The sequence below is a fragment of the Megascapheus bottae genome, chromosome 13 (genome assembly GCF_031878675.1).
Source record: "Megascapheus bottae isolate mThoBot1 chromosome 13, mThoBot2.hap1, whole genome shotgun sequence".
Taxonomy (NCBI): domain Eukaryota; kingdom Metazoa; phylum Chordata; class Mammalia; order Rodentia; family Geomyidae; genus Megascapheus; species Megascapheus bottae.
This window is the reverse complement of record NC_143521.1, coordinates 18,169,763-18,186,822: the sequence shown is the minus strand read 5'-3', so window position 1 is coordinate 18,186,822 and position 17,060 is coordinate 18,169,763. Positions and strand designations below refer to the sequence as shown.

General features: G+C 39.0%; 1 protein-coding gene across 1 annotated transcript; it reads left to right on the top strand.

The window, feature by feature from the left end:
- Window positions 1-2,329: 2,329 nt before the first annotated feature.
- Window positions 2,330-11,288, top strand: Areg (amphiregulin). The gene is made up of 6 exons (XM_090344023.1): window positions 2,330-2,609; window positions 3,599-3,841; window positions 6,431-6,632; window positions 7,415-7,570; window positions 9,480-9,589; window positions 11,044-11,288. Exons 1-5 carry the CDS (start codon window positions 2,549-2,551, stop codon window positions 9,571-9,573), a joined length of 756 nt encoding a protein of 251 aa, XP_090200149.1. The 5' UTR covers window positions 2,330-2,548; the 3' UTR covers window positions 9,574-9,589; window positions 11,044-11,288.
- The last annotated feature ends 5,772 nt before the right edge of the window (window positions 11,289-17,060 follow it).

Genomic DNA, 17,060 nt, shown 5'->3' with positions numbered 1-17,060 from the left:
ACATATAAAATATATCAGGTAATAAGGTGAAATATTGTAACAATATGAGATGGTTTGACGCTAAATGTAAGGACCTCCAGGAAAAGGAAACAAAAGCCATATAATGAGTGACTGTTGTCCTTAATGTACTATGTTATCTCCCTGAGACTCTTATCTTCAATTAACCACTAGAAAATCAAAAGTGGCCCTATGGCTCAAGTGTAGGATAGTAACCTTGAGCTGAAAAGCTCAGGGACAGCATCCAGGCCCAGAGTTCAAGACCTCGGACCGGGAGGGGTGGGGGAGGGGATAAAACCAAAGTTAATATGCATTACATAAAATCTTCACCATCACTTTAAAAAATCTGGAGGCAAGCTGCTGAATCTTTCTGAATCACCAATCACCTCATCTGCCATGAAAAGATGACAGTGCAGTCCCCTGCCTCACCTGGAATGGGCAGTGCCACATTGCTAGCTTGGTTCCCATATGTCTCACACCTTGAATCATGTGTTCTTTCCATCTAATCTTTGTGCTAGGGCCTGACTTCCCACCAACTATCTATGACACCCACAGGCAAATTAAACAGAACTTGTTTTTCATGGCACTCAGAGACCCCCTTAACTAATGTATTAGAACAGCTCTTCTATGTACATGACCCATATAATGGAACGTACCCACCTGCAGGTGATTATCATTGAATCTCTCCCTCCATAAAATATGCATAATATACTCTCAGCAAATAATAGAAGTGGTGTGATTGAAGATTGTTTATTACATCCTACAAAGTGTATAGCATGTTCTAACCTATTCACAGTGATGATATCATGAAACGATAAGCTTCTACAAGGTTTCTTAGGATCACTGAGAAAAGCACTGTAACCAACATTCCTAAAAAGGCTGTTTGGCCTGCCCAATCAGGAAAAGAGGTGTCTATTTCCATGTCAAATAAACAGAATAATACAATTACTTTTCCCTTCTTTAAATCAAGAAAATTCCATTTGTGACTCTGCCATGGCATTAAATTAGTTAAATTTAGCAACTGATACTCTCCTCTTCTTGTGGTCTACTTGCCTTGATTAAAAGAATTTTGGAGTTCCAAATGGAACCTGACCCCTTTACCTCAGGATTTAAACTATGAAAGCTCTGGCAGTACCTTCTGCCCCAGATGCCAAAATACTACCAGTGCAAATTTGTCATTTAGGCTAAGTATTGTTTGTCCCAGAAACCCTCTTTTCAAATCCCTTTATTAAAAGGGCAAGAGGAAGATTCCAGGACCAAATAAATCTCAAGCAAATCTGTCTGGGTTGCTTCTCTTGGTTCTGTGAGTGTTGGGGCCTGATGTTTACCCCGTAGTTTTGAGATGGTGCATAGAAAACCAAGTACTCAACATGGCAGTGGTGAGAGGTCAACCACGTAAATGGCATGGAGAGGGTTAGAAATTCTAGCCATTCACAATGGCGGGTAGGGAAAGAACCTGAACTGAGACAGAAGCCCACCCTTCCAGAAGCAGATCCTCCTCCAAGGCTCCCTCCTCATTTCAGGACTTCTGCAATACTGGCACCAGTTCAAGCCTGTCATCCTCGCTGCTCAGGAGGCAGAGGTCAGAAGCCAGCCTGAGCAGGAAAATCCCTAAGATTCTCATCACCGATTAAGCCCCAAGAAATGTCGGAAGGGAAGCTGTGGCTTAGGTGATAGAATGCCCACCTTGGAGGGGAAAATAATATATATATATATATATAAATATGTGCGTGTGTATACATACACATATATACATATATATACACATACGCATATATACGTGTGTGATATGCACCCAGGCCCTGACTTCAAGCCCCACTACTGGCAACAAAAACAGAGGGGGCTGGGGGGACGCAGAGGAAAGAGAGACAGAGGGGCAGACACAAGAAAGACAGAGACAGACAGATACGAGGAGACAGAGACAGAAGGAGCATAAATAACAGAGACCGAGGGACACCGAGAAAGACGGAGCACAGGTAAGTAAGTCCCCTTTGCGTGTACGTGGTTGTGGGGACATTTCTATTTAACCCTAGTCTGTTGCAAGCCTGAAACGACCCGCGGGGGCACGCGAAGGTGTGCGCCTCGTCCACCCGTGGCGGGGCTGCCGCCCGCGGCTCCCAGACCCAGTAGCCAAGGACTGGCTTTCTCTCTCCGCCAGGCGGAGGAGGCGCGAGGGCGGGCGGAACGGAGGGAGGGGGGTGGGGCCGGGGCCGTGACGTCACGGGTGGTGACGCCCTCCCCCCCACCCCCTCCGGGCCTCCCTCCCGCCCTCCCGGGCCTTCCATAAAGCGGCAGGTGCACTCGCGCCGGGGGAACGTGTGCGCACCGCCCCGGCTGACCCAAGACGCTCCCCGAGATCCACACCCAGGCTGGCCCCGGGTGCCGGCTGCTCCCACTCCCCGGCGCCGGGCCGGCTTGCCTTCCACGCCGGCGCCTGCTCCCTCTGATCCCCGCCGGGCTCCAGAGCATCCCTGCTGCTCTCCCTACCTGTAGCCACCGCCGCCGCCGCCCAGTTGTTCCGGGGACCCAGACATCGCCATCCCGAGGACCAATGAGAAGTTCGCAGCCGTCGCAGGCGCTGGTGGTGCTGTGGCTCCTGATCCACTGCTCGGGTGAGGACTTGCTGGAGTCGGGGCGCGGCAGAGCCCGGGGACAGCAGGGGGAACCTCCTGGCCGAGCTCCAGAACTATGAGTGGGGAGAGGGGAGGGGTGGAGGGCCTGAGGTGACCCCCTGGGGGGAACCGGGGACAGGGACTCTTACTGTCCTAGGCAAGTCCCCTACTTTCAGTCCAGTGGATGGGGTCTTTAGGGAGCATTTGATCCCAGCCACCCGGGGTAGGCGCGCGCACACACACCCAGAGCTGCACAACACAGAAGATCTGAAAAGTGAAGAGGTTTCCCAGGTCCAGTGTGCTTGGCTGCCTCTACTCCTCTACTTCCCTCTGTCAGGTCATTTTATTTTCACCTTCTACTGGGACTCACAGTTGGCACAAGGGACTAAAAGCCAACGTGCTCCTTTTTATATTTAGCCATCCATCTCCCCCCAAATAAAACAAGATAAAGCAGGGGCTTGAAATCCAAAAAATCTTAACCTAGTGCTCAACTTGACTAGGTAGCAGCAAGAGTGGAAGATAATTGATCGTTGTTGTAGCAACTGTCATTATCAGCCACAGTGCACCTTGCATGTACATTAGCTTTTAGGAACAGACACATGGTAAGAATCTGATACTAGTAGGAAGAACTTACTAAGATGGGATCAGATAGCACAAAACTAATTTGGATGTGAAGTGATGGCAAAATTTAGACATTACCGGGTAAATGGTTATGTTGGATTCATCTGGCAGGTCTGGCAGGTAGTGGGTTTTTTATTTAGAAACTAATACAGACTATCTAAAAGAGAAAACTTGGGTATGAGACTGTGCCTTTGGAACAGCTGAGCTTCTTGGCAAAAGTTGCTTTCCTAAGTGACTCAGGCACACACAATAGCACATGTTCAATAAGTGCTTTGATTTCGGAACATAAACACTTGTACCACACACAGCTAGCTGGTTGCTGAGGAAAAGTACTGAGGTTTATCTCCCTTGCCTCTTTTTCTCTGCAGGCCATTATGCTGCTGGGCTGGACCTCAACGAGACCTCCTCTGGGACAGGAGAACTGGTTTTCCACAGTGCCAGCGGACTCCAAGTTTCCTCAAGAAGAGATGTATCCACAGAAAGGGAGCTTTCACCTGTGAGTGAAAAGCCTCCCAGCAGTGAACTGTCCTCTGGGAGCGACTATGACTACTCAGAAGAGTATGACAATGAACCACAAGTATCTGGCTATATTGTAGATGATTCAGTCAGAGGTGAGTAGACAGCAGAGGGAAAATGGAGTGTAGGTGATGTGAGTTTATCTGAATGCTGCTTCAAATGGATGTTTCTAGTGGTCCTTCTGTGGGTGTGTCAATTACATACCCTACCTTCAGAGCTCCTCAATTTCCAGAACATTCATAGGTGTCTTATGTTTCACCTTCCTGACAACTTTATTCAGCAGGAATTGTTCTCCTTTCCTAGATTTCAAACTCCAGTGTGTTGATTTCAGATACTGAGTTCTTTCCCACTGTGCCACATGACCTCTATTCTGGCTGCCCAGGTGGTCACCAGCTGTCCCTGTCTACTCCATCATTCGCTGGTCATTTGTTTCCCTCCCCCATGCCACCCTTTCCCAGACAACTGCATTTTGACACAAAGAAGGAAATAGAAAGGATGAGGCAAGATCCAATTGGACTTTAGTCTTCAGTTGTCAGGTCATGAGAAACAGGCAATTATGACTTCTAGAAATGTTAAGGAATAAAAAGTACTATAGATTTTTGTATTTCTAAAATCTTGATTTCTGTTTTTTTAAAGTCTCTCCCTCTCCCCACATTTCTCATAACACTTATTGTTTCCTTTACTTTTACTGTTACTTGACTTTAAAAAAAAGAGAGAGACATTTTGCTTAAATGAGAATTCCAAAGAAATTCTATTCCTTTGAAATTTGAAAGACGAGGACATTTATAAATCAGATCTAATATCTGAGCTGAGCAACCCTTGAGAGAGACCGGACAAGATTGTGTCAGTGTATTTCAGGCTTCTTCTTTCCTGACCAGTTCCACTGGCTCCCAGAGGCTGGTGGGAGAAGAATAGTTGTGGCAGACGAGCAGTGACGAGGGTAAAGTGGTAGGCAGGAAAAACTTGAATGAACACACAGTCTTCTATTTGTGTTGGTGTAAGGGTCTGGTTGAAATTCCAGTATTCAGAGGATGGATGGGATTAGCCCATTAAGATAACTATCTCTTAAGAACATTTGTTGAACTTAAGTATATATATATATACACACATATAAATACATATATATATATATATTTAAGCAGTTGTACAGAAATTTCAGTTTAATAAGTCTTATTAGGAAAATAATTTATCCTTACCAATGTGTCACTCCTTCCAGCATTTGCTCCCATCTTTCCCAATCCTGATTGAATTCTTTACACAGGTTGTTCCATTAAATATTTGTGGGTATAGATTATCCACACTTCATAAAATATATTGATTATCATTTTCATCTGAGATTCCATCGAATGAAGAGCAGCAATATTCATTTCAAAATGGTTCTTTTAGGGGACTTATTCTAAATTGATGAGTTTTATTCATCAGAGAAAGTTCATTGTAAAAATCTTAGGGCCACCTATTCAACATCAATCCTACTTGACATCTGTTTCAATAATATGTGTAAATATTCATAATATGGATTAGTTATTTCCTTAATCACAGATATTCTATCTTTGATACCCTTGTTAACTTTCACTGTTTTTTCAATTTAATGGGTGTCACATGATCTTTATGGCTTATGATGGTTAGTGATTTTTTTCTCTTCTCACTGGGTTTTCTGTTTGCTATTCTGTTTACTTGAATATATAAATCTATGAAGAGACTGGTGCACAGCACTGTGGGATTTTCCCATTTTTAGCATGTGAGCAAGCTTGATAAAATTTTGTAGATTTGATCATTAAAGGTAAAGCTCTGAGACATGGAACTTGTGAACTATTTTCAAATAGACCACAACAAAGAGCCCCATAGAAGATATGATTTATCGAAAAAAATGAAAATTACAGATTACTTTTTTACATCCTCATTACTACCTACTGAATCCTAACTATTAGAGCGAACACAAGACCAATATGAATAAAATCAACAAATATACCCTAAATTCCATTGTAACCTGTGGGATTCCCTTATGTAAGAGAAAAAAGACAGTTTTGCTTAGTGGAAACACAATAGGTTGATATCCCAGCACTCTCATTTTCTAGCTGCTCATTCGAATACAAAGTATTTATCTTCACTGAATTCTTTATCTGTATCTTACAGATAATAATGTCAGGGCTTGGATTAAGTTCACTACCAAAAACTTGGAATGCATTAGAAATTCACTGGAAGCCAGTATCTCATGCCTGTAATTCCAGATACTCATTAGGCTCACATCTGAAGATTATGATTTGAAGGGAGCCCAGGCAGACAAATCTTAATGATTTTTATCTCCAGTTAACTAATAAGGTTCTGAAAACAAAGGTGTGACTAAAGTGGTAGAGTGCCAGCCTGAGCACTACTGGAACACCAGAAAAAGGAACTATTAGAAATATTTAATGGATTTTCATAGACATGAAACTACTACCAGCAATAATTGATAACAATATAAATTAATTCAAAATATGAGCATAAACAAATGAAATAATGAAGCTGTTCAGATACAGCCCAGATATTGTACTGTAAGTTGATTGTATGCATTTTGTTAAAAATGAGACAAACAGTATTATTCCCATGAGTTCTGACTGTTAAAGCGTTCTTTGTGTCATGTATATAAAAGATATTTAAAATGAAGAAAGACTATTGACAATAACTCTTTTTCCTTTTTTCCCCAGTTGAACAGGTCATTAAACCCCCAAAAAACAAGACAGAAAGTGAAAAAATTTCAGATAAACCCAAGAGAAAGAAAAAAGGAGGTAAAAATGGAAAAAATAGAAGAAACAAAAAGAAGAAAAATCCTTGTGAGGCAGAATTTCAAAATTTCTGCATTCATGGAGAATGCAAATATATAGAGAACCTGGATGCAGTAACATGCAAGTAAGCTTTGAAAAATTTAATAGAATTCCAATATTTCCTCTGCCATATCTGAAACCCCCTACCTTCAATATGAAAGCCAAGTGCCAGCATACCTTTTCTTAAAGGATCATGTGATATTTAGATCCCATGGGCCAAGACTGTGTATGCACTTACATGATCAGTTAAAAAGAACCTTTCAAAAGTATAGAAATCACTCTTAGCTTGACAGCTGTAAAAAATAAACAAATTTGGTAAGTGGGTTGTAGTTTGCTGCCCTTTGGTGTAAACTATATATTTCAAATATATATGTGCCATATATATAAACCATATATAAACTATTAGTTCCTATACACATTTATGCATATAATTACAATTTGATGTTAAAACATGCATATTTTAAAAGCCTCTTTTCACAAGAAGGACCTTAAGGTACTTTTCATATGAGTTTTCATGTTCTAGCCCTCCATCCCCTCCTCCCCCGACAAAGCCACTAGCACAGTAAATGGGAGTAGAATCCACTGGTTGAATAAGAAGTCATTGAACTCAGCTGGTCATAAACCAAGGACAAAGAATAGCAAGGTGTGTCTTCTTGGACTATGACACCCAAACTAATCTTAACTTGTTCTTAACACTAATAGATCTTTAACTAGAATGCTGTCTGTCTCAGGATTTTGAAATACAAACATATGACATACCTTCTTTTTTTTTTTTTTTAAGGGTAGGAATTAACTGACTAGAGCATAACCTTGAAGTACATAGAATGGTTTCAGCAAGTGCAGTTCTTAAATGTGGGTTGTTTGCAGGTGCCATCATGATTACTTTGGCGAACGGTGTGGAGAGAAGTACATGAAGACTCAAAGCATGGTGGACAACGATTTGTCCAAAATCGCCCTGGCCGCCATCGCAGCCTTCATCTCTGCCGTGAGCTTCACTGCCGTCGCGGTTGTCATTACAGTCCAGTGAGTAGGCCGCAGCTCACTTCCCAGTGAATTCATAGGAGCTTGTTTTGTTTTAGTCTTTCTATTACACACTAAGGAGGTATTTCACATGAATTCTTATGGTCTTGTGGTGGTGCTATATACATGACCAACAACTGGTCTTTGAAAACACGTAGTCAAAATTTACACTGATTTGGCTACCATGGAAAGTTGAGTAGGAAAAAAATCCTTATTTGGAACCAGATTTTTTTTTTCATTTAAATATTGGTGATTTTTAATGAGTGTCATATTTTTTGCTCATTATTATGTCTGAATCTCAGACAGTGTTGGTACCTTCTGTGAGTATTTTAAGCTTTATCCAGTACCCAGAAATTAAGCTTTCCTTCATAATAGATCCATAGTATCAAAGATACTGTTTGGACACTAAAAATCACAAATTGCTTCAGATGGACAGGCCTTTGCTTGTTTTAGAATGGAAAAATTCTGGGTTAGTCATTTCTTAGAATGGCTCTAATGCAGTGACAACTTATGCTGATTTTGTGATTGTCAAATATTACAGCGTGGGAACTTATTAAAAAATCAAAACATTTCCTCCATAGTGGCATGGCGTAGGAAGTGGACACAACTCGATTATTGTTCCCTCCTGCAGTGTTTTCCCTGTGCTCCCAACAACACATCACATTTCACTTCATGGCCAAGGAATGCAAGAACTAGATTGTTGTAGATAGTAGGCAGTGTCATCAAAATGGCATTGTCTGTCAAATCGTAGTTACCGAATAAAGGAAGTTGAGGGAGGATAAGAATGGCAGTAGAGTGACTCATGAGCTACTAGAGGTTGGGAAAAATAAGGGAATTATTATTCTAATTTTTGAATTATTTTAACAACTGGGCTGTATACCTGATCTGCCACTACTGCTCATCAGGAAGCAAGAATTATACGTTTCAAACCAGCAAGTGATAGACTAGCACATAAAAAAACTTTTGCTCAGGCACACAAAGCTTGATATTCCATTTAAATTTCTTTGGCTCACTCTAGAATTTATTCTCATCTTCTAATATGTCAAGCTAGACATGTAAATGGGGTTAAGATCTCAGAAGAACCATGATTATTTAACATTAAGAGATGGAAATACATTCTAGTTGAGATGATTTATAATTTAAAACATCTAACTATTCAAATTTGAGATAGTTAATCCTTTGGAAAAGCATGGAATTTCATGCTTTGGAACTCAGTAGAGTAATGGTTTTTCCCATTCTTTTTCCTCCAAATTCTTATTTTCTGAAACAGAACAACAAGCCTAAGCCACATTATTTTTCACAACCAAAGTAAATTGTTTTCCTAGCTATCACAACAGAAATCTTAGTGATAATGTTTAGAAGAATAATTTAGTTTTAAAAATAGAATTGCTCTTACAACACCAGACGATTATTTTATACTCTTGTATTTGCAAAGTAGAAAACGACAATAAATAAAACTAGTAAAGAAAGTTCAAATTTCAAAATAAATGAAACATAATTTAGAAGCTGTTTTTAAAAAGTTGTAATCATTTAAGTTGTAATTATTTTTGTAAATACAAAGCACTTCTATTGGAAAACTATATGCCATTATCTTCTCCTCCATTTGTTCATGGAAGCTGTGCTAAATTCTGTAGGAATTTTTTGATGTGTTCCAAGCCTTCCAAAATTTTACATCTTAAATGCATGTTTAAATCTCAGTGTTCTGGAAATGTGTTAGTATAATGTTTCCTTAACAAAGAAAGAACACTGGGAATATTTTATAGTTGGGCGTAGGTCTTGGTTTAGTGTAAAATACAACATGCTTAACTAGCTACAGGGATTCACAGAAAGAATTCTGTGTACTCATGAAAAGCTTCATCAGTATATCACTGAATAAAACCTTGATAACGGTAGACTAACTTATTCTCTTAAGGCTTCGGAAACGATATGCCAGAGAATGTGAAGGGGAAGCAGAAGAACGAAAGAAACTTCAACAGGAAAATGGAAATTCCCAAGCACTAGCATAAAATGAAGATAATTCAGGTATGACTTTTCAAAAGATGCCTTAGATTATATACTATAATTTTGAAAGGTACATTCTTAACTCAAGAAAAATGAGAAATGTGTCATTAATTATGAATAGTCTGTGGACACTGACTTTATTAAAGTTATTTGGGTATGATATTGAGTTTAATTAAGAAGAGGCCATGGATTATTCCTCAAGGAACTTAGCACTTCATAGGAAATTTTGTAAGTCATCAGAATACTAGAGAAAGTAAAATAAATATTGTAAGGAGCTAATGAATTATATTTCATGGATGATGAAAGTAAGGAGCAAATGAGGAAAACTTGCAGAGGAAGAAGGAATAAATGAAGCAAATAAATGAAGATCACACTGAAATTCATTCAGATAGAAGTACTTTATATCCTCAATTAATAGAAAAGATGATAGTGTAGCCTTAACACTTTGATTTTCAGCCTTGAGGGGATTTGAAATGCTTGTTTATATATTCCTTGTCTACCCTAAATCTACTGAATCAGAACTTCCGTTTTTAATGAACACTCCAGATTTTTCTGATGTTTATTGTCAGCATGGGCTGCCTGAAGATAGTTATGTTTTAAGCATTTTACAGAATTACTCTCATATTTTCTAAAATGGATAATTGTTCATTTATATATACTGCATCATTTTTTAGAATTAATGGCTTATGTCCTGAAGCTAATACATACCACCAAGTATGGGCAGAATTTATTTAATACTACTGAGATTTTTCAGTGTAGGCCCCAGAATAATTTTAATAAAGGCTTGTGCTGTGTTGGCACATGGTGGATGCCTATTAACTGGAAGCTACTATTATTACGCTCTTGGCACTAATTATCCTAGATTAACTGTATATCACAATACACCAAACCACGTAAGCTTTGTATATAATTAGATCCACTATGTGTGTTTGTCTAGAAAAATTATTTATCATGACTGTTGTTGCTTTATTAAGCAGATTTTCATACCAATTTTCTACCTAAGAATTAAAACAAATTAGAAGAAGTGAAAGATTCCAGCCACAGTGAAATTTTGTCTTGGAAAAAATACCTTTCAGCTGGGTACTGGTGGCTCTTAGCTACCCAGGAGACTGAGATCTGAGGATCATGGTTCAAAGCCAGTCCCAGAACGAAAGTCTGTGAAACTCTTATCTCTAATTAACTACCGGAGAACCAGAAGTGGCTCTGTGGCTCAAAGGGATAAAGCAAGGGCTAGGCTTGAGCTGAAGAACTCCGGGACAGTGCTCAGGCCAACAGTTCAAGTCCCATGATCGGGGAAAAAAAAGAAAGGAAGGAAGGAAGGAAGAGAAAGAAAGAAAAAAAGAGAAAAACTTCTTCCCCTTTTTCTAAAACTTCCTAGAAAAAATAGTAGACATTTTGATTCTTGGGTTTCCTTTAGAATTTTCTTGAAGCTATGCTAGAATTAAGCTTACCGCTAACATTTTGTTTCCTCACAGGATATCAGAACAGAGTTATAGCTGAGTTACTACCACCAAAGAGCCATCCATCAGTCCATTTAAGAAAACAGCGTTGCTTTGTCCTCATGGTGTTAAACTTTGTCACTTATATGCTAAGTCATATTTGTGTACATAAAGAGATGCACGGAGATGAAAGTATTTTTTCAATTTGTAAATAATTTATTTAATATTTAATGGAAGTATTATTTATTTTATAGTTCATTAAAGTTTTTTAATCAAACAGACCTGGAGTTTGACTATTAATGTCCATACTTCAAGATACTTTTCTGCTAAACACTTGGTTGATCATTTGAAAAGGATCTCTGTCTCCCACATGGTCTAACTGAAACTGCTTTTAAAAAACATCCCTTGGGAGGCACTCTGTTTTTATTGATTTACTGAGACAAGATGTCACTTTGGAGCCTAGCTTGGCTTTGAACTTGTGATCTTCCTCAGCCTCATGAGCATCAAGATTCTAGGCTTGCAGCACTATACCCTCTTTAGAAAGGACTCTTAACAGAAAAATTATAGTAAATGACAACTCTCCCAAACAATACTAACTCCATCCTAGCCTTTCTTATTCCTTATAGGACTCCTATCTAATCTAATTAGTTATAAAAAGCATCTAGATTCAAGATGAGCCTTCTGTTGTTACAGAAGGTCCACTATCACTGTGACAAAGAGACAGAACAGTTGTAAATACTACAAAAGTAGGTCTTTTAGAGATCTAGAACATACTTACATTTGAGATTCTCAACATGAGTGCCCAAGAATAACCCACTTCTTTCTTTCCATTGCTACTAATATTCTTTCACAATATTTCTTTATTCTTTAGATATTCTTTCAAAATTATTAAGGTTATGGGTCCTACAGAGTGTGCTTCCTGGGTGACTGATCAGATTAGCTGAGTGTAAACATAAAAATATGCAGGAGAATGTTTTAATGAATAGCAAAATATCAGCAATCATTCCACAGAATTTCATAAATAAAGGTGCCTTAAGCACCAATGCTTCATCTATCTCTCTTACTCTCTGGCTCACCACTCACCAAATTCCTGCTCAGTGATCTTCCAGCCATTTGGTTCTCAGCCTAAGCTGGACAGATCCTCTCTCAAGGAATGATGATCCAGACAGCCTCACTCCTGTTTCTCACTGGAAGAATTGCTTGTTTTTACTTGAAATAAGCCCTTGGATGTTTCTTGTAGCCAATGTTGAGATTTCCTTCGGTTTGAACATCAGCCTTATTCTCTAGATTTTGTTTCAACTGGTAAACATATACTGCTGGGGAGAAAAGACAAAATCCCTTGAAGAAATTTAGTACCTATTGGCTAGAGCAGTGTGTTTTGTCAGTACAACACCAGGACAACCAGCTTGAGGTGTTAAATAGGATTCCTGGGCCCCTGGGAACTCATCCTGTCAACATTAAAGGAGAATTGAGGCCTGAGAAGCATCAGTGAAATAGGTCAGTCTTATTGAATTTATTGAACTCAAAGGAATCTGGGGTGGTGAGGACAGAGTCACAAGGCTTTAACTTATACTCCTGCATGTCTGAAACAATTGGAGATGAGCAATAGGGTCAGAAATTTGAGTAGATTTGCATTCCAGACAAGTCAATAGGCTACCATGTTGTGGAGGGATTTAGGTTAAATGACTGGCTTAGAAGCAGTTAAAATACTCCAAGAGAAAAATAAAAGAATACCTGAAGCTGAAAAACAAGGCAATGTAAATTTGAAGTGTTATTTGCATGTTTTGTTATAAAAACATGATGGAGAATAATGAGATAGGAAGTAAGAAATGACCCCAGATTGACCAGTAAGGTCCTGTCTGCTGGAGCTAAATGACTGATGACATTATGATTTAAGGTAGAGATTCCCTTGGAATGGCTTATTAAATGTTTTATAAGAGTAGTATAACTTTTCCTTTATACTTAACTGAAGAATAATTCTCTTTTTGGAGAATTTGTAAAAGCCATATGAAAAATTAAGTACTAACTCCATCAATTAGTCAGTTGAGTCAACTGTGGCCCTCCCTTCACATATGAGATAGAGCAAAAAGAAGAAAAACACAAGGTCTGCTAGTGTGATGAGTTCAGCTAGGGATCTGTTGAGTTTGAAGTGCTAAATACATGCAGTAAAAATTACAATAAGTCTAAAGTTCAAGGAGAGGAAGAAGCCATTGTAGACGCAGAATTAGCTAAACGTATTTGGTAAAGAAGTGGCACAAATACCTAAGACTATCAAAGGAAGTTATGAGTCCGAAGAACATCTCTTTACACTTGGCACCTCTCATAGCCAGTATGAAGGCTTGTTATCCTACTACGTACTTGGATAGCCCTAAAATCAAACTTTATGATGTAATTGCAGTTTACCAGAAGGAGAGAAAAAAAGCTATCTTTGTCATAGTAATAAAGTTTATGAATACTTTGATATCCTATGAACTCATCAAAGTGCTTTATATAGAGAAACTTAAAACATTTCCCTAGATGGTCATACATTTCATAAGTAAAGTGACAATCAGCGAGATGAAGGGCCTTGTCTATGGTCTATAGTCGTATCGATAGGAAATTATAGTGTCTTTTTTAATCTGATCTCAGAGTCATCCCTTTTAAATTATTCTGTCCTCTACTTCTTAAAATCAAGAGGTTTGTTGGCTTTGGAGAATTCACTTTGCTTAGTAATTTAGCGTGGTTTTAACCTCTACTTATTTATTAGGTATTATATAGATAGTCTGTATCTTGAAAACACACATAAGATGGCATTTTTATATATGTATGTGTTACCTCCACAAAATTTCCCAGTTTATTTCCTTCTTTATTATCTCTAAAATATGACTGATCTGAAATCATGATGAGCACTCAGTGGGTGATAAATGAGGTGTCTTATAATGAGCTGTACCTAGAAAGAGATGGTGATTCTCCTTAGCCAGTGGGTCACTGTAATGGAGGAGCTTTTGTAGCTTCCAACTAAGGATTATAAATACCTAATAGCACATCTACATGTCCATCGCTGGATAATGTAAGTTTCAAAAGTATGTAGGTGCAATGGGAAAATATTAAGCCAATAGAGACAAAGGAGATGTATTCAATACATAAGTACATACGTACTTAGGTTAACTTTTCATTACAAGAGCACCAACAGTATATCAAAATAGTTGCTGAATGATCAAGAAAAGGTAACATATATCTGAATTCATCTGAATACAACACCAGAAGTCCTCTCCTAAGCACTAGTTCCTAGAGTGTCATGAATAGGATACTGAATTCAGTTTTCTGCACGTCACTCCCAAATATGGAAGGAAGGATTCCCAGAGAAACTTGGATTTAGTTGTTATTTGATGTGAGAGGGACCAGTGTAAGAACATCATGACTTTTTGTGGCCTCCATGTCCAAGCATCAAGACAGCACTTCAAGGTGGGGACTCCATGGCAGAGGTAGCATTTATCCATGGCAGCTGGGAAACAAAGAGGGAGAGAGGGAGGAACTAATCTCCATTCTTTCCTTAGAGAAACAACCCCCAGTATTCTATGACCATTTCTTGAAGTCTCCATCTCCTCCCAATAAATAGTGCTAAGCTAAAGATCAAGCTTTTACTACATGAGCCTTTGGGAAACACTTATTTAAGCCATCACCATATTCAGTTTTGAAAATTAAGAAGAAGCTAAAATTTACTCCCAATTGAACCAGTGGAAAAAAATCCTACATTAAACATTTTCAAGTTTATGATTCCAAAACTTTATTGGCATATCTCTGGTATTGAAGAAAAGTTTAATCATATTTTTCACACTGCTTTAAAGCATCCTATTTCATGTAACAATATTGCAAGTTCATGTGTGTGTGTGTGTGTGCGCACGTGTGTGTGTATGTATGCCTTTCCCATGTCATTAAATACTAGCATGTAACACTTTTGTATAGTATCTCATTGTATAACTAATTCTGAGATATGTCTGTAGATGATTTTGAAAGAAATATAATGGGGTATGATGTGAGACTTTATAAATAAAATTCAGGAAATACAAAATTGGATAAAAGATAACCTCAGCAAATAAATGACTTCAAGGAAGCTTACTTGTCATGTGCCTGAGGTGCTTCAAGTAACTTCTGTTCCTAAATCCATTTATTCTGTAAAATTCTAATAAATATTAACTATGTCCATCACAAAAAAGTACTAAACCACAAGGTTTTAAAAGTATGCCAAAGGCCACAATTGGTGTATCTAGAAATGGAACGCAGGAGTCTGGCTCACTCCTGACCTCTAAAGCAGCCCAGGTTGTTATCTTAGGCATATGATCACAGGGGATAAAGGACAGACATTAACAGTCTGTAAAGGCTGCTGAGTGCAAAGGTTAAGTTACTTGGTGTATTGGTGGTGACTTGACTTCCACTGGACTAAATGCAAATCAGGCTGTAAGTGACGCAGGCCATCCTTCCTGTTAACCAGGAATGCTTACTCATCAGCCACATTTTAAAGGAAGCAAAGGGACTCGCCTTTGGGGTTGGGCTTCCTGCTCCTTATGGACAACCTGTGCATGTCCAAATTCATAGGTTGACATTATATGCCTTAATATAATAAGTGTTTGAGGTAATTAGGTTTGGATGGGGTCATAACAGTGGAGTTCTCAGGATGAGATTAGTGCCCTTTGAAGAGGAAGAAAGTCCAGAGCTCTCTGTGTCTGCCAAGCAAGGTTACAATGTGAAGGTGATCATTAGTTGTCTTCAGGGTAGGGATTGGGTCCTCACCGAAATGCTAGTGCCTGGATCTTGAATTTCCCAGCTTCTAGAACAATGAGAAATTAATGACTACTGTTGAAACCACCCAGTCCATGGTGTTTTTCCATAGCAATCCAAGAAAGACACTTCTCTCTTACTTGATTCTTTCTAAAGTAAAATGAATCACTGACGTAGTAAGCATTAGTAATAGGTGAAAATCTACTGGGTCATTATCACCAGTGACTGGGAACACTGACCAGGAAAGATAAGGCTGCTTAGATAGGCCCTGTTTCTACCCCCTTCATTCTTGGACAAGGGTAAGACAGAAGACCCAATGTGTATTTTTTCATCTAGGAGAGTGGGTCAGGTGAATCTGCCTTTAGTCCTGTTTTTCTTCACTTAAGAAGGTAGAAAGTAGAAGTACTGAAATATACTCATCACCAGGCTCTAGAGGCTCACACCTCTCAGGAGGCTGAGATCTGAGGATCATGGTTTGAAGCTAGCCTGGGAGAAGTCTCCATGAAATTCTCATCTTGATTAACTACTCAAAAACCAGAAATGGTGCCGTGCCTCAAGTGGTAGAGTGGTATCCTGGAGTACAAAAAGGCTTAGGGACAACACCCAGGCCTTGAGTTTAAGCCCCCAAATGGACTAAAGAAAGACATGTACTCATCAGCCATTCAACAGTCTAAGTATCAGGATTAAGAATCCTTGAGTTAAAAATACCCTACATATCCGAGTAGCAGTGGATCACACCTGAAATCCTAGTAACTCAGGAGGCTGAGATCTGAGGATCATGATTCAAAGCCAGCCTGGGCACGAAAGTCTGTGAGACTCTTATCTCTAATTAACCACCAGAAAACTGGAAGTGGTGCTGTGGCTCAGGTAGAGTGCTACATTGAGCCAATGAGCTCAGACACAGTGCCCAGGCCTAGAGTTCAAACTCCACATTCCATATATATACACACACACACCCTACATAGTCTAAAAAACGATTTAGTCTTCTCAAAGACTTCACTCCAATTTTCTGGGGTTGTAGGTAAATAAAAACTTCTTTCAACATAGTATAAATCCTGGTGCTGAACAGGAATCAATTCGCAGTTTAGAGTACTGAGATAGTACAGAAACTTCACTAAGCTAAGAATGGGCAGGATCCCAGAAGAGGGAAGGAGATTTTCCCTGTGCTGTTGAAAGTATGTCAAGTGACTTGTGTTATATTACTAGCATGAGTAAAAAATTCAGTGCTCAAAAGCACAGGCTTAAAGCTTGATCAGTCCTAAAACAAAGGCCTATGAAATTCTGTGTACATCAAT